Source organism: Panthera leo, chromosome A3, assembly GCF_018350215.1.
Source record: "Panthera leo isolate Ple1 chromosome A3, P.leo_Ple1_pat1.1, whole genome shotgun sequence".
NCBI classification, from domain to species: domain Eukaryota; kingdom Metazoa; phylum Chordata; class Mammalia; order Carnivora; family Felidae; genus Panthera; species Panthera leo.
In genome coordinates, this window is record NC_056681.1 from 128306609 (window position 1) to 128334389 (window position 27781).

At 39.7% G+C, this 27781-nt stretch overlaps 1 protein-coding gene across 5 annotated transcripts in view; it reads left to right on the forward strand.

Moving 5' to 3' along the window:
- NBAS (NBAS subunit of NRZ tethering complex) overlaps positions 1-27781 on the forward strand; it is a 329015-nt gene that overhangs the window by 165259 nt on the left and 135975 nt on the right. For all 5 annotated transcript variants that reach the window (XM_042933639.1, XM_042933641.1, XM_042933640.1 and 2 more), the window contains 4 exons: positions 3587-3700; positions 8777-8890; positions 13421-13578; positions 14579-14668. In XM_042933639.1, coding sequence (XP_042789573.1) covers positions 3587-3700; positions 8777-8890; positions 13421-13578; positions 14579-14668 — 476 coding nt within the window. The remainder of the gene's footprint in view (positions 1-3586; positions 3701-8776; positions 8891-13420; positions 13579-14578; positions 14669-27781) is intronic.

Genomic DNA, 27781 nt, shown 5'->3' on the forward strand with positions numbered 1-27781 from the left:
TTTGCTTCCATTCAAAACCCAAGTTAGCTTCTAACCCTATTCTAGGAACTGAAATGATGAAGGGAATAGGGCACACTTCTGGCTCGGGGGCACTAACACCGATAACAAGACAGAGTCACACGAGTGTCACGTAGGAGTTTAAATTCTGATTCATCCGCTCTGAGCTTTGTGACCTGTGGCATCTTCGTGTTTTTGAATGTCCCCTTCCTCAGTTGGAGATAATAATACAATATTCTGTAGATAGACCTGAAAACTCTGTCTTGAAACATTGAGAATTTTTACATTAGAGGATCTCATACTTCACAAGTATTTCTGTGCATATGTCAGTAGTAGTAATAACAACTAACATTTATTGAGTAGCTTTCATGTTCTAAGTATATGTATTTGTTCTCAAAAGTCTTCTATGAAGTAGTGTCCATTATTGTTTCCAGCTTCCAGATAATGAAACCAAAATAGAGGAGGTTAAATAGCTTGCTCAGGGTCACGCAGTTAGAGATGGAGCTGGAATTCAAAGCTAGATAGTTTGGTACAAAAACCTGTGTCTGTAAAGAGTGGACCATACTCTTCTGATGAAGTGGTGTGAAAGTAAAAGATTTAATAAGGAAACTCAGGTGTTCTTGCTCATCGGCTAAGTGACTGCTGCATATTGTCACCTTCTTCCCCTGTCCAATTCAGATTTGTACTTCAGCAATGTCACGAGTAACTGCCTGTGTTGTTGTGTACATTTGGTGCCATTCGTGAGCGACTGAAAGTGGTATTTTGCATCTGTGGTTTGTTGGGCATGATTCCCTGTCTGTGCCTTACAAGGTCGTGATGAGAGCGTTTGGCATGTGTGTAGCTGGTCGGTAAGAGCTTCTTATGTCTGAGATGTGTGTGTGTGTGTGTGTGTGTGTGTGTGTGTGTGTGTGTGTGTGTATTTAAAACACTGGATCTATATTTGTGAGATCCACAGGAAAATGAGGGATCCTCAACTATTAAAAGATGCATACATGCATATCTTTTTCATGGTCATTAATTCCATTTGAAAAGGAATTTTAAGTGTCGGAGACTCCTTTCCTTCATAGAAATATAATAACATCTAAGTCTTGAATTTGCCTAACCAAGAAATCACATTTTGAGATATAATTTAGCATGTCCTACAATAAGCAGTAAAAGAGAATTGGTCTAGTGATTGTCCAGAGGCTCAAAAAATAGAGAAATAAATAAAGTAAAAAGACGTTTGAATAAGGCAATTGCACTCTATTAGAATTCCACTCTGCAAATTTACTTAATGTCCTTAAAATATTAGTAGTTATGCCTTGCTTCGGGCAAGAAACAGGCAAAGAACCAAACTTGGAACTTCAGAGAAAATGAAGATCTGTTGCTATGTGTGACTTCAGTTTAGAAAACTGAAAAAGTAGAACTTTGATTTTATTGAACTAGAGAAAGAATGGCTGTATAGTAAGGAAGTCAGCTTACTAGAGTTATTGAAACCAGGGTTTCCCCGAGAGAACCAGCATTCATCAAATGTGGCTATAAAAGTGTGTACAGAAACCCCAGGTTCTTACATATGTAGACTGACCATGAGATCTCGGTAGGGCAGGTTTTATTTGGAAAATCAAATGAGAAACATGCAGAAAGTACCTTTCTCATAGTAATTGCATCTGAAATAATGAGGTAGTAATATACATTTTCTTAAAATACATACAAGGAGGAAAACCCGTAAAACAGTAGCAAATGTTAAGAAAAAAACAAAACAATTTTTTGATTGAGAGAAGTTTGAAGAACGCTGTATCAGTTAATTTTTGCTAGGCTGTGCTATAGGAAAAGTCTCCAAAGCCTCAGGGCCACGGAATAGAAGGTGAGTTCTCGCACACTGGCATTTCTGCAGCTCGGCTTTGTGAAGTGGCGTTCTCACGGGAGGGGAGAAGATAAGGAGTGGGATCCCACGGTGACTCTTAAACATTTGCTCAGAAGTGGCATATGGCGTTTCCACTCACATTTCGTTGCCCACAGAAATCACATGACCAAGCCTAAGTCTAATGTCAGGTGGGTATTTGGGGCACGGCTCATTACAGTGGATACTGGGAACAATAGTACAGTCTACTGTAGTTCGACTCAGATGTACATATTGGTTGTCAGGATTGTGAAGCAAGGAACTGAAGTCTACATCTACCTTCCGTTTTATAGTGAAGGCCACAAGGGATTACTGTACTAGCAGATGCATGAATAGCCCTCTTAAAATAACCCAGTGTACCCTCAAGTATTTAGGAATAAAAGGATGTGACATATGCAACTTATTCTCAAGTAGTTCAGAAAAAACAGGTGTGTGTGTGAGCGTGCGCGCGCACGTGTGCACACAGGCATTCGTGTGTATATATGTGTGGAGAGGGAGTGCTCACCTGCATGATTGCACACGTGCATGTGTAAATGGAGCAAATTATTAGCAATTGGTTATTCTTGGCAAAACGTACAGAGTTCTTGGTATCATTCGGGCAACTTTTCTGTAAGTTTGAAATTAAATCATAATGAAAACGTACAATAAAAGGGCCCATTCCAAAGAAAACCACTACCTCTCTCCTTTATCTCGCCAACCCCTGGACCCCCTGCCACTTACCTATAAGAAGTTTTGGGAGAACCCAGAATATATGGGATAAAGCCATGGATTTGGGAATGGGTAAAGGAATGAAGGCATGAAAAACATTTTAAGGGGCTGGGTTGAATTCTGGTTCCATCACTTTTTCAGTGACCTTTCTGTACCTTTTCTTCCTCTGAAGATAATAGCATCTGCCTTACAAGTTCTGCCTTGTAGGGTTAATATACGTAAATTACCTACGACAGTGTCTGGGATGTAGCTCATACTCACTGAATGTCAGCTGCTGTGATTATAGTTCCTACTGTTGTAATTATGGGGGCCTGGTCTCCCCGATAGTGACATGCTTCTTAAAGGTTGATACCTCTCCCTTAAATAAAAAACCATCTCTTCCTAGCATATACATAATACTCTTTGCTGAAGCTTTTTTCTCCCCTTAAGTGTCCTTAATTATCTTATAGTGTGAATCACTGTGATCAGACATGTTTTTTTTTCCTAATATCTGTCTTAAGTGAGAAGATAGGGCCGGTTTGGAGAAAGGTTAATACATTGGAACTGTGAGCACTTGAAAGATCCCTGCCCTTTAAAAACAGGGGTGATGACGTGGCGGTAGAAATATGGATGTTTGGAATATGGGATGGATTTGGGGGTGGAGGGGTTAGGTGAATGGGGGTGCAGGTGTGATAGGAAGTATCTGACGTTTTCAGAGAGATACTGAATTCTTTAAAATTTTCCGAGGCCTTACATGGCAGTTGAAAAGGTGACGCTTTGTCATAGCTCCCGAACGTCAGCGCCTTCACTCTTTCAGAAGCTGGGTGACAAAAGATCCAAGCTGTACATTATTTATTCAAAAGCAACAACAATTGTAATTTTTTAAAAACAATTGTGTCTTAATTCTTTTTGATCTGGAGGCTGGAAGCTTTCATTGTGTTCACTTACCTAAAACTTGGACAGTCATGACACTCTTCCGTGATGTCCCTGGTTACCAGTCTTGAGTATGTCTCTCTTCCTTAGTGCGACTGTGCTCTGATCGGATCGGCCTCATCAAGCAGTGTATCTGCCAATCCCCCACGTGCTACAGACAGTCCGCCAAGCTTCTGGGCCTTGCTGACTTGCTGAGGGTAGCAGGTAAGCTTTGAATGCTAAATTGCAGAGTAGGGTTTCTGTGTTATTCTTGCCATCATCCCAGGCAAAAGTCAGAAAATCTACCTCCAGGTGTCAGAGAGCTGTTCTTGAGCAAGGATTTGTCTTCTCTGCAAAGATTGGCACGTTATAAAAATGGGTACCCATACTGAGCTGCTGGTCCTTTAAATGAGGACAGGCTCACTCAGGATGCTACAAAGAGTAGCAGCCAGGATTAGCATTTATCACCAGAAAGCTTAAGTGTAGAACAGGTCAGGCCTACCAGGTCACCTTCCGTGCCCAGATTCGGTGTGGCGTTTTTGAACCTGAACAATTTCTTAGAAAAATGCGTGCATTTACTGTTTGGTGGGGTTTTCACATAGGTGATCTTACTTCATCTCCTATTAAATGGTGGTGATGATGGTATTTTTCTCATTTTATAAGGGGAATTAAGGATCAGAGAAGTCCAATATCTTGCTCAGCAGGGTTAAATAGCAGACCCTGACTTCTGAGGAGTCTTTCTGACTCTTTCATGTTTCTGTAACCACACTGTTCTGCTTACCAGAGTCTGTTAATAATTTTCTTTTGTATTTTTGACTTAAGCTTATCTCCACAAAAACAGTTGTTGGCCATATGTTTTATAAGCAGTGGTTTGAAGTTAGACTTGTCCAAACCACATAGTATAGGCTCAAAAGTAAGTGAGATTTCTGTTTATATTTTGAACTTTTAAAAACATATATATCTAGTGTATTTAGGGGACATACATTTATTAATGTTTGTAAATCTTAATATAAATGACTTACTCTTAAGGGCTACAGTTTTAGTAAATTGTCCTGTGTCATTGTCCTCTTCTAGTTCTGAAAGCAGAGAGTTAGCATCTTTACCTGCAGGCCCGCTGCAGCTTTGGGACCTGTCACCCATCGTGAGGCATTTGGATGACAGGGTTGGCGGGGGGAAATTGGGGGCAGGGAGTCAGAAAACCGCTTCGGTCCTCACTGTCCCATATGCTTGCAAAGTGGCTTTGGCTCCAGCTGTTGTCTCCGGTGACTGGCAATGATACCCTTGCTTCACCCTCCAAGTTACAGGATCCCCAAAGGAGTTAATGCCTATAAAAGCACTTCGTAAACTTTGAAGCGCTCTGTTCATCAGGGAAAATTTTCATAAGGAAATTTCACAGAAACTAATGAAGCAGCTCAGGGATACTGCCAGCATTTTTATGTACCCACTAAGACTAATTTCCCGTTTTGTCCTGTGTCATGTTGACACGAAATAGGAATATCAGTGATCTTGGTAAATTGTAGGAATTTTTAATGGTATTGACATTCTTTCAGTCCCCTTCTGTACTATTCATTCGTTTACTTAATTAATTAATTTATTATAATTTTTAGGGGTGCCTGGGTGGCTTAGTCGGTTGAGCATCCGACTTCAGCTCAGGTCATGATCTCGCAGTTCGTGAGTTTGAGCCCTGCATCAGGCCCTGTGCTGACAGCTCAGAGCCTGGAGCCTGCTTCGGATTCTGTGTCCCCCTCTCTCTCTGCCTCACCCCTGCTTGTGCTCTGTCTCTGTCTTTCAAAAATGAATAAACATTAAAAAATTTTTTTTATTTATTATAATTTTTAGAGAGGGCATGAGCTGGGGAGAGGGGTATTGGGAGAGAAAGAATTCTAAGCAGGCTCCATGCTCAGTGTGGAGCCCAGTGTAGGGCTCGATCCTCAACCTGACTGAGCCACCCAGGTGCCCGGATACTCTTTTTTACATAGTAGCTCTTCGGTGATGTACAACAACCTCTTGTTCCCTGCGTTTTACAGATGAGGAAACGGAAGCACAGAGAGATAAAGTAGTACCACTAGGTACTTTGGATACAAAGTTCTGTTCCCCGCAGCTTCTGCCCTCCGGGCATTTGGAATCTTAGAGGGCTGAGGAAGCAGATAACTATGCTGCAACACAGGACATGATGTGTACCTGGCTTCTGCAACCAAATGTTACAGAGGTTGGAAGAAAGGCAATGCTAATATTTTGCCCAGTGAGGAGGGTAATTAAGAAAGGAATCACAAAGCTGGTGACATTGATCTGAAGCGCGCAGGGTGTTTGGTTATCTACTGCTGCCTTACAGACCACCCCCAAAGTTTAGTGACTTAAAGCAAAATCATTTGATTTTTATTCTCCCAGTTCTGGAGGTTGACTGGGCTCAGCCAGGCACTTCAGGATCTTTCATGAAATTGCACTCAGATAGTGTCGAGGGATAGATGGGTTCATCTCAAAGGTTGCTTTACTTACATGCCTGGCACGTGGTCTGGGAAGACTTACATAGGGGGATAAAATAGTCGGGGTCTTGTCTCTTCTCTTTATGGTTTCTCCTTGTGGTCTTTCCATATGGTGGCCTCAGAGTCCCAGTACTTCTTACATGATGGCTGAGGGGTCCCAGAGTCAGTGTTCCGAGAGAAACCAGAAAAAGCTTCATGGAGTTTTCTAATCCAGCTTTGGAATTTGGGCAGTTTCATTGCCATTGTGTCTTATTCATGGAGGCAGTCACACGGGCCCTCCCAAGTATAAGGGAAATACATATGGGCCCCACCTGAAGGCTTAACTGGGCCCGGATAATCTCCTTCTGAGCTGGCTTACTCACTTGGCTGTTGGAAGAGACCTCAGTTTCTTCCTGGCTGGTGGCAAGAGGCCTCAGTTCCTTGCCACATGGACCTCTTCATAGGGCTTCTTAACTGTTCTGTCAACATGACACCTAATTGTTCCTCAAGCAGTTGAACCATGAGAGACTGAGGAGGAAGCCCTCGTGTCCTTTATGACCTAGTCTTGGAAGTCTAGTCAAGTAAATCACTAACCAGTCCCTGTCAATGGGAGGTCACTGTGCTCCATCTTTAGAAAGGAGTGTCAGAGAAATTGTGGATGTGGCTTAAATTATATTTCATATACTCAAAGCCTTATCATGCCACCATTTATGTTCTTTTTTTCAGACTAAATATCAATCATTTTAATAGATGTCTTTTTTTTTTTTTAATGTTTACTTGTTTTTGAGAGAGACAGTGCATGAGCAGGGGAGGGACAGAGAGAGAGAGAGGGAATCACAGAATTCAAAGCAGGCTCCAGGCTCTGAGCTGTCAGCACAGAGCCCAACACGGGGCTTGAACTCATGAACCGTGAGATCATGACCTGAGCCAAAGTTGGATGCTTAACCAACTGAGCCACCCAAGAGCTCCTTTAATAGATGTCTTGTCTGGCCATACTCCTGGCTGTTAAGAATTTATTTTGTTTTGTTTGCAATATTTTTCTAGATCATTCTTTTAGGCTGTTTTTGGTTATGTTTTCCCACTAATCCACCTGTTCAGATTGGAACTTTCTAGAAAGAAAAACAGTTAAATATTTGAACTTTGGACTTGAAGGTGACCATTTAACCTATCTCCATATAAAAGTTTACATTAACTACAATAATAACCCTCCCCTTATGCTTTTATTCTTATCTAAGTTACTTGTTACTGCCCTTACAGCAAAGATATGGACTCTTATTTTGAATGTGAGAAAACAGGGATAAAGAAGTGAAACAATTTATTGATGATTTCACAGTTAAGAAGTTTCTCACTTGGAATCCTTTACTCTTATCCTTTGTTTCCACCTTTTTGTTATTGTTGGATGATGGTAATTAATGGATCCTTAAAGTCAGCTGACTAGAGGTTTTATATCTGCAAAATATCTTTGCCATCTAGCCAAGCTGTCTTATGAAAAAAAATCACCCTTGGTCCTTTCATTTTTTTATTTAGATATTCTGAATAAATGCAAACATTTTGAGAGGATTATCTAGGAAATAGGTTTTATATTAAGTGTGATATGTGCATGTGTTTTTGAGAAACTTTGTGCATATTGTTCCATTTCCAGTATTATGTGTCAGTGTTACAGAACATGGGTTTGTTGTTCTAATAATAATACTATTATGAATCATAGTGTTCTATCCTCTCTTAAAAAAAACAAAACCTAATGTCTTTCAATTAGCTTAGGCCAATACTTGGATTTTAAACCTGTGAAACACAGGATGGAGATTAACGGTAACATATTTTAAAACTTTCATTCAAACCTTTCTGTAATATGTTTACTTTTTCTTCCAAACTGCATTATAGCTTAAAAATGCAAGGATCATTGCATTTTTCCTTTTTCTTTTTGGAAATATTGAAAATAATTTTAAAGTTTCATTACTTGATTAAAATTTAAATTGTTTACTTTTTTTTTTTGCCTAAGTGTACAAATTGTGTTTATGTTGTAACTTTGAATTATAATAGAATCTCTACTCATTTCACTGAGTATTTTTTTTTTTGAACCCCAATTATATGTATGACTTGGAGGTACTGAGAATTTAACAAGGGAAGGGACCCCTGTCTTGAGAGATCTTAAATTCTGATACTAGATGTAGATTTTTAAAACAATAATCCCAATAAATTGGTATTCTGAAAATGAAAAGTGAAGAAACATGTAGGAGGTCACCTAAACGATACCTTTTTTGTGAAGAAAGTGTAGAGGTGTCAAAGAAGGACATCACATCTGAATTGACTTCTAAGAATCTTTTTGAGAGATTAAGATCTTTGTGTTACCGTAAACTGAATTTTGGTATGTTTTCTGAGAGCCTACATGCTTACTATGATAAATAAAAGATGGTACTGTTAGTGAAACCATAAAGTTATAACCAATTTACTGTGTGTTTAAGGCTCCCCTCTTTGTATTTGTCATTTGTTAATTATAATTAGAAATAGAACATTCAAAGGGCAAAATATCAAAAAAAAAAAAATAGCAAAATATTTAATGCCACTACTGGGAGGAAAACTTTTTCTCTCCCCACTTAGGTTGGAATGGTTGGTCTGGGGCTGATACTGATCATTGATCTCTTAGGAGAATGAGAGCTAATTCCAGGATTAATAAATAGATTGGAAGGTCAAAGTTGCCTTGACATTTGTCCTATAATCTTTTAAAAAATCAGTCTAATCTCTACCTTTTATTTTTTAATTAATTCAAAATACAGTGTTAATGAGCTGTTTTATTAATTGATGCTGCCATAATCATTAAGTTGTTTGCCTGTGTTTACAGGTGAAGACCCAGAAGAAAGGCGTGGACAGGTTCTGATCCTTCTAGTGGAACAGGCACTTCGTTTCCATGACTACAAAGCAGCCAATGTGCATTGTCAGGAGCTGATGGCCACAGGTGAAATAGACAAATTACTTAACACTTTGCCCAGGTCCGCTTTGCATGATGAGTAATGGAAAAGGTCTGTTCTGAAATCAATTGGCCTGATTGGGAAGCCAGGCACATTTTCTTCAAAAGACTTGAGAAACCTTTTGTGAGCACTGATCAGTCTGTATTCTTTGTGCTTATATATTAATGTAAGTACTTAATGGGCTCAGGGGTTATATTTTAGCTGAGATTTTGGTTGCTTTCCATTGCCTATTAAAAATATGCTCATAATTTTAAGAACAATTTTATATAAAATATTTTAATGCCTTTTCATGTATTTGTTATATAAAAGAAAATTTGAAATTTTTGAATTATCTATGATTTGTGAGTAGTTAATGTTTCTAGTCTTTAATTTTTTTTAAAAAAAGATAGTGCTTTTCAAACTGATCTTGAGAAGTTAGAAAGTAGTCTGCAACCCTAAAATATTCTATATTGAAATTTAAATTCCAGTCTCTGGAAGATCAGATTTGTATGTGTCTGTGTGTGTGTAGAATAATTTCACTATGAAAGAACATATTCCCCCATGGGGTAGGAAGCGATGTTGTCTGATCATAGACTCTCTACTAAATGATCTGCTTTCTGTAGCTGTCTCTGAATGTAGGAAAGCTCAAGCATATCTTTTTATGTTCAGCATAGAAGGAACATACTTAAACATCATAAAAGCCATTTATGTAAAGCCCACAGCTAATATCATCCTTAATGGGGAAAAACTGAGAGTTTTCCCCCTGAGATCAGCAACACGACAGGGATGTCCACTCTCACCGCTGTTGTTTCACATAGTGTTGGAAGTGCTAGCATCAGCAATCAGACAACAAAAGGAAATCAAAGACATCAAAATTGGCAAAGATGAAGTCAAGCTTTCACTTTTTGCAGATGACATGATATTATACATGGAAAATCCGGTAGACTCCACCAAAAGTCTGCTAGAACTGATACATGAATTCAGCAAAGTCGCAGGATACAAAATCAATGTACAGAAATCAGTTGCATTCTTATACACTAACAATGAAACAACAGAAAGACAAATAAAGAAACTGATCCCATTCACAATTGCACCAAGAAGCGTAAAATACCTAGGAATAAACCTAACCAAAGATGTAAAAGATCTGTATGCTGAAAACTATAGAAAGCTTATGAAGGAAACTGAAGAAGATACAAAGAAATGGAAAAACATTCCGTGCTCATGGATTGGAAGAAGAAATATTGTCAAAATGTCAATACCACCCAAAGCTATCTACACATTCAATGCAACCCCAATCAAAATTGCACCAGCATTCTTCTCGAAGCTAGAACAAGCAATCTTCAAATTTGTATGGAACCAGAAAAGACCCCAAATAGCCAAAGTAATATTGAAGAAGAAAACCAAAGCAGGAGGCATCACAATCCCAGACTTTAGCCTCTACTACAAAGCTGTCATCATCAAGACAGCATGGTATTGGCACAAAAACAGACACATAGACCAATGGAATCGAATAGAGACTCCAGAATTGGACCCACAAGAGTATGGCCAACTAATCTTTGACAAAGCAGGAAACAATATCCAATGGAAAAAAGACAGTCTCTTTAACAAATGGTGCTGGGAGAACTGGACAGCAACATGCAGAAGAATGAAACTGGACCACTTTCTTACACCATTCACAAAAATAAACTCAAAATGGATGAAGGACCTGAATATGAGACAGGAAACCATCAAAACCCTGGAAGAGAAAGCAGGAAAAAACCTCTCTGACCTCAGCCCTAGCAATTTCTTACTTGACACTTCTCCAAAGGCAAGGGAATTAAAAGCAAAAATGAACTATTGGGACCTCATGAAGATAAAAAGCTTCTGCACTGCAAAGGAACCAGCAAAACTAAAAGGCAGCTGACAGAATGGGAGAAGATATTTGCAAATGACATATCGGACAAAGGGCTAGTATCCAAGATCTATAAAGAGCTCACCAAACTCTGCACCCGAAAAACAAATAATCCAGTGAAGAAATGGGCAGAAAACATGAATAGACACTTCTCTAAAGAAGACATCCAGATGGCCAACAGGCACATGAAAAGTTGCTCAACGTCACTCCTCATCAGGAAAATACAAATGAAAACCACACTGAGATACCACCTCAAGCCAGTCAGAGTGGCTAAAATGAACAAATCAGGAGACTATAGATGCTGGAGAGGATGGGGAGAAACAGGAGCCCTCTTGCACTGTTGGTGGGAATGCAAACTGGTGCAGCCGCTCTGGAAAACAGCGTGGAGGTTCCTCAAAAAATTAAAAATAGATCTACCCTAGGACCCAGCAATAGCACTGACAGGAATTTACCCAAGGGATGCAGGAGTGCTGATGCACAGGGGCTCTTGTACCCCAATGTTTATAGCAGCACTTTCAACAATAGCCAAATTATGGAAAGAGCCTAAATGTCCATCACCTGATGAATGGATAAAGAAGTTGTGGTTTATATATACAGTGGAATACTACTTGGCAATGAGAAAGAATGAAATCTGACCTTTTGTAGCAACACAGATGGAACTGGAGAGTGTTATGCTAAGTGAAATAAGTCCTACAGAGAAAGACAGATACGATATGTTTTCACTCTTATGTGGATCCTGAGAAACTTAACAGAAAACCATGGGGGATGGGAAGGGGGAAAAAAGTTACAGAGAGGGAGGGAGGCAAACCATAAGAGACTCTTAAAGACTGAGAATAAACTGAGGGTTGATGGGGGGTGGGAGGGAGGGGACAGTGGGTGATGGGCATTGAGGAGAGGGTACCTGTTGGGATGTGCACTGGGTGTTGTATGGAAACCAATTTGACAATAAATTTCATATTTAAAAAACAAACAAAAAAAATCAAGCGTATCTTTTTACCTAGTGTCTTTGCTTTCATAGCGAGTGGTTAAAAATGTAGTGCTTCACCTCGTAATAACTCATGGAGCGTGCACTTGAGTTTTGCACTTCGTGTATACCGTTAAAGAAAAATATTCTGTCATTTCTTAAAAATTGTAAGGAAGACATTATTCAGGACTTTTGCAATAGATGTTAAAACTATTGCATTAAGGGAGAGAGAAGAGACTCAATTCCAAATACGAGAAAGACAGCTGGCGACTTAAAGCCAAGGAGCATGGTAGGGGGTCAGTGGATGGAAAATTAGCACAAGACATCAAGGTTCGTGGCATTCTTTCTGACCTGCCTTAACAGGATTCTTGCTGAAGGCAGACCAGGGTGATTATATATCAGGGATGAGGGATGGGGAATTTGCTCACATATCAGCAATGATCAATTGTCAAGGGTGGGAGATTCTCTCTAAACTGACTTTTTTGTAGGATTATTGCTGAAACTGGAGTATGCAGGCTCAGCCAGGCCAAGGTGTAGGCCTAGTTGTGAAGAAGCTTCAGCAGAGCCTAATATTTTGTCAAAGAAAAAATCGTTTTCAGTACATCTATGAAAATGTTTAAAAGTCTAGGGGAAAACACTGTGGTTTGTAATATCAGCATTAGAAAATCCGTTTCATAAAAGAGCTACCTACATTCGGAATACCAACCAATATTAACATTAACCAGTTATTAAGCCACTATTGATGTTAACCAATATTGACTTTGTAACATTAAGTTCAGAATAATTATGGTTGTCTGAAAAGAACGTGTATTATTCTAAAATTATTTTGAGAGCTTTGTTAAAGAATTTTATTCCTGTAAGGCGTAGTACCTGGATTTTTACTTTATATGTTTAGAGAAATTGTTCTGGACCCAGGCCTTTGTACTTAGAAAAAGCAAACCCTTTCAAAATAGAACTTAGTACTTAGAAAAAACAAACAAACCCTTTCAAACTAGAACTCCTTCAGTGACAAATAAAACTATATTTTACTGGAGTATAACATTGTGCAGCAAACATCTCTGCTTAGTGCCACGACGGACAGCGTGCCTTGCGCTGTCCTTGCATCTCTGTCTTCTATAAAGTGAATGTGTCTGTGTAGCTGCCTGTAATAGTTCTTCTTTTCTCACACTTGGCAAGTTTACAAAGTGGCTTGTAAATATAAACGTGATTTAATCCTTCCACAACTCCAGGAGGAAAGCATTATTACTGTCCCTTTGTGGTAGTAAAGGAGCTGTGATGTCTGGGACTCTCTCAGGCACACACAAGTGCTAAACAGCAGTGTTGGGCTGTATCCTCAGGTCTTCCGAATTCAGATCTCTGACTTAGCTTTTTACTCACTGTCAACGCTAAGTAGATGACGGGTAGTCATTGTCAGGTATTCTAAAATGAAACAGAGTTTATCAGAAAAACAGGTGGGATATTGCTAACCTTTCTGGATAATAAGCCAGCCCAGTATTTCTTTTCTACTTTACTTTAGATCCTTATGTGTTTCTTACCGCTTATAAAAAAGTTACGCGTCTCTAATGACCGAGATTGTGCTTTGGTAACACAAGACCTGAGCAGCAATGCACTGAGTTTCTCATGTTAGATTGGAGATTTTTCTTCTGGTGAAAATCCGTTTGTTTTTTCTTGCTCATTTTATAGGTTATTCTAAGAGTTGGGATGTTTGTAGCCAGTTAGGACAATCAGAAAATTACCAGGACTTGGCCACGCGTCAGGAGCTCATGGCTTTTGCTTTGACACATTGCCCTCCTGGCAGCATTGAACTTCTTCTGGCAGCGAGCAGCAATCTGCAGACAGAAGTAAGTGTTCCAGTAAAGTAAATCCCAAACTGTATGAAATCTGATTTGTTGGGTGTGTGGATCTGAGGTCTTGTGATTGTTTTTTTAAATAATATGGAAGAAAAATAGCTTGTCACTTATGTGAAAAGGGATTTGAAGATATTGGATATAAGGTAGTGTTGTTGGCTTATTATAGTAAGGGAGAAAGGTAGGAGGTAATATTAAGAGGTAAATTATTGGATATAATGAAGAAATTAGTGTTGTCAAGAATTAAACATGAGAAATGGTCTTGGAAAATATGTTAAAAACCAGTGGTGATACCATCCCTCGGAAGTCGTTTGGAGAGTGCCGAATCCTAACCACTAGACCACCAGGGAACTTGGAAGTCCTTTGGAAATGGCGGAGGACGGAGTTTTGGTTGGGGAGATGCTCAGTTTCCCAAAATTCACGGGATCTGCCGAAGAGTGGATAATACTTTTGTTGCAAAAAAATATAGAAGAAATAAATAGAGGGTATAAGAATATAGGAGGAGATTCTGGAATTCTCCTTTTCATATCCTCGTCATTCAGTACATTATACACCAGGTCTTTTACCATTGGTGCCCACTTCTCAAATTGGGAAGCCACTCAGGAAGTCCTGAAGTAAGCCTGTTACCAAAAAGTGTTCATTATGAAGTAGCAATTTTTTCCTCAAAAGAGTGCTTTTAAAATTTCCAGTCTATGTTGTAAAGTGAGGCAAATTTAAAACACAGTTCCTTTAGGGGCACCTGGGTGGCTAGTCGGTTAAATGTCTGACTTCAGCTCAGGTCACGATCTTGCAGTCCGTGACTTTGAGCCCCACTTTGTGCTCTGTGCTGACAGCTCGGAGCCTGGAGCCTGCTTCAGATTCTGTGTCTCCCTCTCTCTCTCTGCCCTTCCCCTGCTCAGGCTCTGTCTCTTTCTCTTTCTCCAAAATAAATAAACATTAAAAAAAAAAAAAAAACCCAACAGTTCCTTTACAGTATGTCATGTTCTCTTTTCAGATTCTTTATCAAAAAGTGAATGTCCAGATCCATCCAGAAGGAGGAGAGAGTATCAGTGTTTCACCGTTAATTAGTAAAGCGCTCCACGAGGTGAGTTGGTCTGCGAGGGACGAGTTTGAAAGGTGACCATGAGTGGAGTGAAATGGGAGTCGCCTGGCCGTGTGTGTGTGGGAAAACTTTTTCTTTTAAACGTTTTTGTGTGTGTGTGTGTGTGTGTGAAATACAACATTCATATTAAAAAAATAAAAAGTACAGAAAAGTGTCCAGCTCCATAAATTATCACGAAGAAAGTAGCCATGAAGCCACCAGATAGAGAAATTGGTATGACCAGCCTTCCACAAGTCCCCCTGCACCCTGTCCCAGCTTAGTTTCTAGCTCTTCTTTTTCCTTCCGGAAATCACCAGTGTTGGGACACCAGATCTGTGTGGCTCTTGTTCTTATTTTAAGGAATTTTAATACCCATCACACCCCTCCCAATAGGATTTGACCTATTTTTGTGCTTAATGGAAATGGCTATGCTCCATAATTTTTGCGAGACTCCTTCATGTTCTTACACGTGTATAGTTTATTCACTGTTCTGCGGAGAAATTAGCTGCGGTGTGCGTGTTTTACAGTTCATCCACTGTGACGTTGACTGGCGTTGGTGTCTTTTTACTCTTGGCTACTAGAGATGAGGCTGCATCAGCGTTTTGTACGTGTTGCTGATGCACATGTGCATACCACTCTGTCCGGCATCTGTTTACCCCGGCCTGGAAGCGTGTGTTAGCGGCTGTCTGTACGTTTAGCCTCCGTCAAGAATCCCAAATGATTTTCCAAAGGTGTTTTACCGTTTGTTCTTTTTTTTTTTAATTTGTTTTTTTTTTCAAGTTTGTTTTACCTTAATTATTTTGTGAGAGAGAGAGAGAGAGAGAGCGTGCGTGCACGGGAGGGGCAGAGAGAGGGGGAGAGAGAATCTCAAGCTGGCTCCCTCACTGTCAGCGTGGAGCCTGGTGTGGGGCTCGAACTCACGATGTGAGATCATGACCGGAGCCAAAATCAAGAGTCTGACGCTCAACGACGGAGCCGCCCAGACGCCCCCGATTGTACTTTCAGGAGCCATTTATTCCAATCTAGCAATTTGGCCTTGTTAGCTTTTTAAAAATCTTAACTCTTCTCTTAAGTATTTAGCAGTATCTATTTGGGATCTTGGTTCGCATTTTTCTCATGACTAATGAGACGGAATTAGCTCTGGAGACCTCTTCTTTTGTGAGGTATCTGTTCGGTTCTCTTGCCCGTTTTCTATAGAATTTGTCTCCTTTTCCCTTGCCTCACTGAGATTCTTGTGAATAAAATATGTCTGAACCACCTAAGTGTGTACGTGCTTTAGGATAGTTCATCCTGGGAGAGAAAGGAAGAATACTTGCGCCCTGACACCGTTTTTCTTTTGGTCAGTGCTGGCTCCATGGCCATTCACTCTCCAGACCTGCTTCTAAAAACATAGAATTGTCATTTTTTTTAGGTTGAACAAAGTAGCCCAGTTTTTGACATTCTAATTGGGTCAATTAAGAGATAGTAATTCTCTTTATTGATTGGTTTTCCACAGGATTCCTTTAAATGGTAAGCTTCACTTTTTTTTTTTTTAATGTTTATTCTTGAGAGAGAGAGACAGACAGACACAGACAGAGTGGGAGTGGGGGGAGGGGCAGAGAGAGAGGGAGACACAGAATCCGAAGCAGGCTCCAGGCTCCCAGCTGTCAGCCCAGAGCCCGACACAGGGCTCGAACTCTGGAACAGCACGATCATGACTTGAGCTGATGTCGGACGCTTAACCGACTGAGCCACCCAGGCGCGCCTAAGCTTCACCTACAGAATGTGAAACGTCATTCATTTTTCTGAAACGTCATTCTATTTTGGAAGCCATCTATTGTGGAACGTTAGCTGCACCTAATCTTTTTTTTTTTTTTTTTTAATTGGCTGTATCCATTTTGCCAAACTCCTTTGCAGTTGTGTACTATATAGTTACTTTTAAACATCTGATACAAAGTTTCAGTTGCAGAATCTATTCATGGAATTTCTGCAGAGATATTATTCCTCATGGGTTATGTATGACTACGCCATTTCCGCAGTTCGTTCTTTTCTATTAAAATTCAATTTGAAGATACCGGTGTAACCCTAGTTCAGTGCCGAGTGATCTGAGGATCTCAGAATGGGGCCTTTTTGTGCTTCGGGAGTTTTCCCCTATTCTTCCTGTGATGGTGACTTCAGGACAGCATCCACCAATAGATTTTTCCACAGTGAGGAAGACGTCCTGTATCCCACCGTGGCCGCCGGCCTCATATGCCGTGGGTACTCGAAATGTGGCTAGCACACCGAAGGAATCAAATTTTAAATTTAATTTCATTTTAGTTCAATTTAAATAGCCACATGAGGCTACTGGCTACCAGCTTAGGTATCGCAGTTGGAGAAGATTAGACACCGGGTAGAGGATTGTGTGCCACTGTCAACACTGCAGACAGTGGACTTTTTTTGTCGTTGGACTCCCTCTGGATGGAAGCCGAAGTGTTTTCTAGGGGCCTGGAGTGGGTGGATACGTTTCTTCTTTGGCATGCTTTGACTTGTAGTCGTACTGATTACCGTTTGTTATCACTGGGTATGAGAGCACATTAAATTCTGTGGTGTTTTCTCCGTGGGACTGAGAACACTTGTGGCCAGCAGTCACCGAATGTCCTGTGTATTAGGAGGAAGTTGGCCAATTGTACCATCTTTCAAGGTCCAGGTGAAGACCTACTTTCAGTGAGATCTTCTTTATCCCAAGTTTCGTATCTTTTGAGCCTCTGGTGCTTCTCCAGCGGTTCAGCCACATCTCCCGTCTTCCCGTCTGTCTCTCTCGCCTTGTCTCTTTTCACGCCTCCCAAACATGCGCTGGGCTGCAGTCCTACTGACCTTGCCACCGTTCTCCGGAGTTGCCTCTGTCACACCTTTGGTGTTACTTTCCTGGCTGCCTCTGCTGCCCTTCTTGCCTTGTGCTCTGGTCATCTCTTTTACGCTTTGAGCCCATCTGAAGTATCATTTTCTTCGTCAGGTTTTCCTCGAGTTCTCTAATTACTGTTGCTTCTTTATCCCCCACACATTCTCACATCATCGTGTCAGCATGTACGTGGTATGCTTTGGTATTACGTGGTAACTGGAAGTAGGTCATTTATCTTTGCACCGTCCGTAATGGGGTTGTCACATGGCGAATGCGTAGGAAATGTTCGACAAAGCCCGCTTGGAAACTCCCACTGCATACAGGTTACTCTGTGGTAAAAATTAATTATAAAGTAGATTTTGGCTTAAAATAAAAGGAATTTCCCATTTAACTCATATATATGTGCTGTGGTGGCTGTTGAGATCTGTTATGTTTTGGCCAGCATATGGGGTGTGTGATTTCTCTGTTCAGTATATAATTGCAAAGTGTTTCTGCTGAGTTCCGCTCTCTAAGCTTATTCTGAATCCCCATCCTTTATACAAGCCATGAAAAGCCTTTGTGACTTTGGGTTTCCTATTTTCTCCTTCTTCAATGAATTACAAAGTGTCAACCTGGCCCTTTAGTGGCTTCTTTGGAGAAGGACAGGGGCGCCTGGGTGGCTTGGTCGGTTAAGTGTCTGACTTCGGCTCAGGTCATGATCTCACGGTCCGTGAGTACGAGCCCCGCGTCGGGCTCTGTGCTGACAGCTCAGAGCCTGGAGCCTGTTTCAGATTCTGTGTCTCCCTCTCTCTCTGCCCCTCCCTGTTCATGCTCTGTCTCTCTTGGTCTCAAAAATAAATAAACGTTAAAAAAAATTAAAAAAAAAAAAAAAACAAAAAAAAAAACTAGCTCTTGCTCATTGTAAAAAAAAAAAAAAAAAAAAAAAAAAAAAGAGAGAGAAGGACATGCTGTGTCTCCACAAATGGGCACATCCTGCTCCATTAGTCTCTTTAGTGAATGAAGGAGACCACCTTTACACGGCAGTCTTTTACACATTTTACTTAGCAAGGAAAAGGGATTCTTCCAAAATGATTATTTTATTTATTTATTTTTTAAAATCTTTCTCTCTCTCTCTTTTTTTTTTTTTTTTTTTGTAGCTCCTTAAAAAGCTTTCTTGGCTTCGTGTGTCCTTTCTCAGCAAGTTGCAGAAAATCTAGATCTCATGAAGTGCAAATCTAAACCCTCAATGAACACATTATGGCTTTGATTCATGAAGCACATTTCAGAATATTATAGCTACTATTATTAGATTAAAATACAGTGCTCAGCTGTACGTTGCTGTGCGTTAACACATTAACAGTAGATATAATAACCACACTAAATTCTAACTCATAAATGAGAGCTGACTATATATGTAATCTGCTTAATGCTCAAGACTTTCATTACTCAGTTGTGGAAATAATAATTTTTATTTATATATCCAAGCAAAGTAAAGATGTAATTGCTATGCGGTAGCATTTGCATTAGTTCAAGTAGAGCCTACAGGTTTGAAGATATTGGCTGTTGTCCCCATGAACAAGATATTAGTGTATAAATAGACCAGAATGCATATTTTTGTGAATAACTACCAAAATTACAATTTTCCAGTTTCTTATGAATGTTGGTTATTATGCTTTCTAGATGTAGCAGTATTCCACCATTTAGAGTATATTAACATTTGTTTTTAGCTAGTATTAGTTGTATCACTTAGCCAATGGTGTTTCCCCCCCAGATGAATCTAATTAGATTTGGAAATGGATTATATATAAGATTCCCATTAAAAAATCATTTTCACTGTGGGAAAACCTGTTATGAGCGTTTTAAGTGCCCATAGATTTATACAACTAGACTAATTAATGTTTATAACTGTGGCAGGGGCTAAGCATAGAGCGATTTCAAATTTATAAAAGGACTGTTTAGAAATCTCTAAAAGTGAGCAAAAGGACAGTTGGCTTTCAGTATCATAGGAAACCATTTCTTTTTCCATTCACCAGGTGACAGACGTGTGGGTTATTTCTACTTATTCGCTGGAAAATATGGAAATAGAGAAATAGGTTTCGATTTCTCATGTAGGTGTATAGGAGTGGAACTGCTACATTGCATGCATACATGTGTTCAACATTTGAAGAAATGGCAGGTTGCTTCCCAAAGTGGCTGCACCATTTTCCTTTCCCACCAGGAAGTGTTCAGATCCCAGCGTCTCCGCATTCTCATAACGCTTGTTCCTCCCTGGATTTGACGAAAGCCATTCTGAGGGGGGATGTGTGTGGTATCTCATTACCATTTGGGTATGCTCTTTCCAAAGAACTAATGATCATGAACATCTGTTTTGGTGCTGCTGCTTATTGAGGTGTAAGAGTTTTGTTGTTTTGTTTTGTTTTTTTTAAATTCTGGCTACAAATCCTTTCTTGAGTAGGTGATTTGAAAATGTTTGTCTCTCCGTGTGTGACTTGAGCTTTTCATCTTCATAAAGTGCAAACATGTCTAATGTGGCTGAAGTCCAGCCTACCAGTACTCTTTTATTGCTTATGCTGTGGTATCGTATCTAAGAAATGGACACATAACTCAAGGGTGTGAGCATTTATTCCTATGCTTTTTTTTTTTTTTTATAGTTTTGGCTCCTGTGTTTATTGATAAGGAAGTAATAATCCACTTTTTGTGTGAAATAACTGTAGGCCTGAGGAATATTCATATACGAAAAGGTGAATTAGAGCTTCTTAACATACACAAAAATTAGTTCATTGAGATGGTATTTGTTTTGTTTTCTTTTATGTTTTATGATAGCTTATTCCTTCATAAAGAATTAAACATTTTTTAAAATGTTTATTTATTTTTGAGAGAGAGAGAGAGAGACAGAGTGTGAGCAGTGCAGGGGCAGAGAGAGAGAAAGAGGGAGACACCGAATCCGAAGCAGGCTCCAGGCTCTGAGCTGTCAGCACAGAGCCCCACGTGGGGCTCGAACTCACAAAGTGTGAGATCATGACCTGAGCCAAGTCGGATGCTTAACGGAGTCATGCAGGCATGCCAAGGATTTTAAATTTCATATTTGGTATGCACAAAGACATTAATATTTTGAAGTTCGAAAAGAAAGAGTTTCATCTGGAATGGATTTTTGTTAAAATTATCACTTTCCTATCCACCCTCCCCCCCCCACCCGCCCCCGATGTGTTTTAGAATTTTGGTTTCCAAGCTCATTGAGGGGGTCATTCCATTCTGTTTACTTTGTATCTCCCTAGACCTTCTCTAAGGATTCTATAGTTTTGTGGTTTTCCTCAGTCTGTACCCTTAGTGCTTCGGTCCAGAACATGTCATGTCCTATTAATACCTTTTGACGTGGGACTCCCAACCTCTTGTACTGTTGAGGATCTGAGGAATCCAGGCATGGAGCCAACGAGGGACTTGGGCCCTGTTAGTTCTCTGCCTCTTTATTCCTGCAATTTTGTATAAATACATAATCCCAGGCAGTGGGTCTGATCCTCTTACAGGGGATCCTTTCGATTCACAGTTCCCTCGAGAGGAGCATTTCACAGCCACTGTCAGCATCTCAGTTCCGAGCCCCGAAATGTTGAATTCCATTGAACGTGAGTGCCTTTCTACTTTTGTTTTTAATTACCCTTAATATTCTGGAGTACCATGAGCACATTGCAACAGGAGTTCACTGCTCCATCCTGACTGGAATTCATAATGGCTTTCTTAATTACAAAAATAACACAATCTTTTATTTTAGCAATCCATTTAAGAGGAGGCATGGGTTCAGATAACTGACACTATTTAGCATATTTTATTCCTGAAAGTTAAAAAAAAAAAAAAAAAGAAATGTAAAACATCTATGATAAAATATTAATAATATTTGTTAACTTTTGATAAGAAGTACATGGAAATTTATGGTAGCTTTGGCCTTTCTACTTTTTAAAATATGAAATAGAGGTGCCTGGGTGGCTCAGTTGGTTAAGTGCCCAACTTCAGCTCAGGTCATGATCTCACGGTTTGTGGGTTCAAGCCCCACATCGGGCTCCGTGCAGACAGCTGGGAGCCTGGAGCCTGCTTTGGATTCTATGTCTCCCTCTCTCTCTGCCCCTCTCGTGCTCAGGCTCTGTCTATCAAAAATAAATAAACATTAAAAAAATAATAAATTATGAAGTAATTTAATCAGCAGTACATTAGTATATAAGTTCTCTTTCTTCTCTTAGTTCTTTCTACCCATACCATGAAGCCCACTCCTTAGAGGTAAACATTTTTAAGTTTATATATATCTTCCAGAATTTTTCTGAGTATGAACAGATTTTCTGGATAGCTATTGTCTATCTCCTGGAGAATTATTATTTTTTAAACTTAAAATGGATTCATACTGCATATATTAATTCCACATTAAAAAAATTGTTTTTTAACGTTTACCCATTTTGGGGAGACAGAGAGAGACAGAGTGTAAGTAGGGGTGGGGCAGAGAGAGAGGGAGACATAGAATTTGAAGCAGGCTCCAGGCTCTGAGCTGTCAGCACAGAGCCCGAGGCTGGACTTGAACTCACAAACTGTGAGATCGTGACCTGAGCTGAAGTGGGACACTTAACCGATTAGCCACCCAGGTGCCCCTGCATATTAATTTAAAGCTTGTTTTTTTCCACGTAATGTTATTTGTCACAGATAGCTGCCCTTCTCCTTATATACAGACCATTTATATAATGGCAGGTTAGCGGTCATTTGATGTATGTACAAAAATTTATCTTTTGCTTTGTTTTTGAACATTTAGATTATGTTTGATTTTCCTCTCTTTTAGACTGAGCCGCAGTGAACATTTTACGTACACATTTTGTGTAGTCATGCATTGCTCTGGGATAAAGTGGTGGGAATGAGCTCCTGAGATAGAGAATTTCCTATCTTCTTATAATGTATTCTCCATAACTTTGTTAAGTGCTGATTGCTTTCTTTACTGTTGTGACACAAGCACATCACTGGGAACAGAGTAGGTCCTTATTAACTTTTTTTTTTTTGGATAACATTGCCTGATGAGTGTGTACGTGAGACTGAGTTCATGGTGATCTGTGACATCGCGAACTGGATGATAACGCAGAGCCAGCACGATTCACAAGACTCCTGCATTTCATTCACCATGTGGTGTATCCTCTCTCACTGAGGTCTGACCGAAGGAGGGCGTGCTCTGCCCATTGGCATGCTTGTAGGAGACTGTGATCGCTCGGTCCACGGCTTGATGGTCAGGACTGTGAATCCTGTCACTTTGATTGGCTCGGAGAATCGGGGCCACGGATTTCCATTCCTCAGAAAGGCTTAGATTAGCTGCCTCCTCACCGGGCTCTGCCACTCATGTTCCAGGTTCTCTTCTTTCTTTCATCCTGCCCTTTCTCACAGAGTACACGCGTTTCTAATACATTCGTTTCGTTTCTTTAAGTTTCTTTGACTCTTTCAGTAACAAAGAATACTTTTTTTTTTTTTTTTTTACTTTTTAATCTAGACTTGGATTTAAATCCACTTGCAAAGGATACTTTTCAAATAACATGTCTCAGTTTCAGTGAAATCTGGGGGATTTGACAGTTTGCTTTTAAGGAGGCCTTGCGATCTGATCACACGGCTCATCTGTACCATGCTGAGGGACTTTGTGTACACGCTTTGGTTTTATACACAGTAGTGGCCACATCTTTTTCTCCATTTGTCTTTTGCGTGCTCTCCATGCGTCTTTTTCTCCTCACTGTTTCCTCAGAACAGCTTGTGTTTGGGTCACCAGTGACCTCCTATTGGTAAATTCACGCATCAAGTCTGTCTTTATCTTACGTGACGTATCAGTAACATCGGATACGCACTTGTTTCAGGGACAGTCTATTCGTTTTCTTTATACCTCATTGGCCACTTACTCTCACCGTGTTTGTTGGTCCTTCCTCATTTCTCTAGCTAAATGTTAGATACCTCAGGTCTCAGTCTTTAATCTCTTCTCTGTCTCTGCTGATTCCCTAGCTGATTGCACGTGTGATCGTGCAACTTTGTGCGGGTGATTCTCTACGTGTAGCTTGAGCCCTGATCTTCTGAGTTCCAGGCTTGTGTGCGCGACTGCCAATCTGGCATCTGTACTTCCCTTTCTTACAGGCATCGCATCTGAACGTGTTAAAAGTGAGCCACTGATTTTAGCATCTCACCCTTCACCCCAGCTATCGGTGCTGTTCCTTCTGTGCTCTTTCCTATGTCAAAAAATGGCAGCTCCATCTTTCTAGTTGTTTAGGTCATAAACCTTGTCATCCTCCTCAGTTCTCTTTGTCCTGTGTAACACAAGCAGTCTGTCAAGAAAGCCTGGTGGCTGCACTCTCCCAGTGGACTTGGAATTAGACCATATTTTACCATCACCACTGCTACCACCCTGGTTAAGTTATTGCCGTGTCTCACCTAGAGTTTTATGGTAGTGTTCTGTTTGTCTGCCTCTTTCGGCCCTTTTCCTTGCTCTAGTTGGTGCTCAACAAGGCAGCCAGAGTGATTCTTTAAAAATATGTCAGATCATGCCACATTGCGTGGAGTACAAGCTAAGCTTTTATGATCTCCTATGAGGACACCCATGATCTATCTTCCCTACTACCTGTTTGACTTGATCTCTTCTCTCCTTAACCCCCCACTGACTTTGCCCACTGTACTCCAGGCATACTGCCCTTCTTTCCATTCTCTAAACATTCCCTCTGGTCCTTATACTTGCTGTGTTCTTCTCTCACATATTCAGTGACTTATCTTCGCTCCTTCCAGGTCTCTGCTCAAATGTCTGCTCAGTGAGAGCTTCCCCGGTCCCTGCATACACAATTACAGTGTTCCCCCTACTCCCAATATACCACTTTATTTTTCTTCCTAGCTCTTTTCCTATCATTTATCTGATACACCTCTCTGACATGCTTTATATTTATCTTTGGCTTATCTCCTCTTGGAATACAAGAGGAGCTCTGGGTGGCAGGAGTCCTGTTTTGTTCACTGCTCTGTTTTCAGTATCTACTACAAGTGTCCTTGTTGTATTTGATGTCCAAATATTTGTTGAATATGTGAAGAAAATAAATGAGGAAGGTTAAGATGTGGATATGATGGGTGTGGATAAATTCTTTTATTATAAGGGGAAGAATATTCCAGTGGGATCCAATTTGATAAGTTCTCAGTTCATTGGTGAAATAAGGCAAATTTCCTGTTTGCCTGTCTTTCCTAATGTACTATGAGTTCCTTGAAAGCAGGGACAATGTCTTAATCATTGTGGTAACCCTGTTGCCTAGCACTGGGTCTTAAACATAGTAAGCATGCCAGGGGTATATGTTCAGTAAATTTATTTTGTGGATGGATTTAGAACCCCAAATTATTTAATCAAAAGAGATTTAAAAATTTGGCATGGTGAAAGAAAATAAAAATATACTTCACATACCTGTATTTTTCCTAACTACAGGTCTCTTAATCTTGGTCCAGGAATGCCAGCAGATTCAAGAAGGGTTTGATTCCCAAAGCCCCTGAAGTAGTGTGCTGTATTTGGGGTGTGTGTGTGTGTGTTGTGTGTGTGTGGGGGGTGTGTGTATGTGACTTTGTGTGTTCCTGTGTGTGCACAGCATGTGTATTCTGTTTTCTGGAGGAATGACTTCCAGCTTTGATCAGAATTGTGTAGGGGTTCATGATTCGCAAAGGTGAAAACATCTGAATTATATAACCTGACCTGTTACTTAGCAGATGAACTGAAGCAGAGTCAGACCTTAGAGCAATTTGCTCCATAGGGTATTTTTCGATTTGCTGCTTCTGACAGATTCATTTTTTCTTTTCTTTTCTTTTTATTTTGTCTTTTCTTTCTTTCTTTCCTTCCTTTCTTTTCTTTCTTTCTTTCCTTTCCTTCTTTTCTTTTCTTTTCTTCTCTTTTCTCTTTCTTTCTTTTCCCTCAGACACTTCTAAAAGTATCACCAGTAATAATAAAGACTATATTCTTAATATTTTAGGTTCAGGGTGAAATTTGCTAGAAGCGTTGGGTGCAGGGAAGAACTTTGGATCATCTAAAGATCTGTTGGAAGGGAAGGGATGGTGGATGAGTTCAGTTCGAGCGCTAATTGTAATCCTTACCTATTTTATGTGTACCACCAACTCAGTTTATAGGAGGCAAACAGATTTCTCAGAAATTAACCCTTATGTTACCAGATACCAGAGGTAGCAACTCCAAAATAGATTATTCATTATAGTCCTTGATCAACAAGACCCTGTAAGCCAAACTTGAGATGTGGAACTGTTCTTGTTGTCGTGAACCTGGTCGGTAATGGTGTCTGTTGTAGAATTTGAAAGATACTGTTAGTGCTTTGGAAGTTAACCTCTGAGCTGTGTAACATATTGACGTTAATGAGATTTCATGTTAAATTTTATGCTGGCAGTTGTTGATTTGGTTTGGGGGATTAATCTATTTCTGCTGTTATACATTCTAAATTAATTAACAGTGTGCAACTATGAATATAAAAAGTACCAGTAGTAATCGTTTCAGGAGTAAATTTTGCCCAGCCTCCCCTCCCCCCCATTATATGTATTTGAATGAAAACTATTTTCCTCATTAATAATTCTAGGTAGAGTATAATTCTGGTAGACTGTCCCAAAGTTCGATGCTTCTTCTGTGGTCCAAATGAGCCTTTTATTTTACTTTCTCTTTTGTAATTCTCATCAGGGAATCTCTTACAAGCCTTTTATCTCGTACATTTCTGAGCATGTCAATTTCATTTATCTTCTGGAACAAGCTTTTAATTTTCATATGTCTTAAATGTCCTGTCTGAAGTTAGCCTATCTGTATGAAATAGAGAGGTAAAGCTTAGGTTCATTTTATGAAATGGAATGATTGTCTTATAGCCTGTATTTTTTGATATCTTTCAGTTGACGTGATTTTCCTGAGTGAAGTTGCATTCTGTTCAAGTGCCGTTTATTTCTTACCTTGTTTGTAGTTTTAATTCTGTACTTGGATTAGTTGATGACAGTTTAACCATTCAATACACCCTCTCAATTAAGAAGATTATAAAGGTGAACACGATTTGAAATGTGGCATGAAGTCTTATTTGAATAACATTAGCTACTATAGGCACAACATATTAGGCCTGAGAAAGTGTATCCTCAAACATTTCAATAGTGCAGTAAAGCCAGACTTCTACATATCTACAGATATACACTATAAGTTGAGGATTTTCCCATGCTTTGAGGATATAGTGGTAAATAAACATAATCCCTACCTTTGCAAAGCTACTGTCTAGTTGGGAAGGCAAACAAAAAAAAATGAGATTATCAAAATTTTATGGTAAGTGCATTGAAAGGATGCATCTAATGCTCCAGGTGCATAGGAGAGAGGGTGGGACACTGTCTTAACAGGATTTTACTTACAGCAAAAATATTACAGGTCAACAAAAATATAGAAGAACATCTTTGTGAGCTTGGAGTAAGCAACAGTTTCTTAAATATACAAAAAATACTAATCGTAAAGTGAAAAAAATGATAAATTAGAGTAATGTAAAATTTAAGAACTTCTGTTAATCAAAAGACAACATTAAGACGATGAAAATATAATCTGCCGAGTAGTAAAACATATTCACAATTTGTACATGTAATAAGGATGTGTGTCCAGAACATGTGAAGAACTAGAGGTGAGTAGGAAAGGCAGATCACCAACAGAAGAAAGGCAAAACACTTGAACAGACACTTCACAAAAGATGGTCAGATGACCAATGAATCTATTAAAAGCTGTTCGACTTCATTAGTCATCAGAGAGATTCAAATTAAAACCACAAAGAGATACTATTATATCCTCAGTGCTACCGCTAAAAGGAAATAGACATGTAATGCTAGATGTTGGCATGGATGTGGAGTGACCAGACTGTTGTAATTGCTGGTTAGAGTATAAATGTTTGGCACTATTCACTAAGTCTGGACATATGCATCCTCTATGTTTTAGTAATCCCCCTACTAGATTTGTTTCCAGAAACGCATATATTCACCAAAAGATAACTATTAGCATGTTCAAGGCAGCACTATTGGTATTAGCTACAAACTGGAGAGTATCCAAATACTCATCAATAGAGAAAAAGGATAAGTAAGTTCTGATATGCTCACACTATATAACACTGTTACATTAACAGTGTAACGATATCACGCTAACAACGAATTGGACAGTCTTCAACTACTTGCAAGAATATGGATGAATTTATGTTGAATGATAGAAATCAGACCCCAAGACACACTTCCATTCATGTAAAGTATAAAAATAGGCA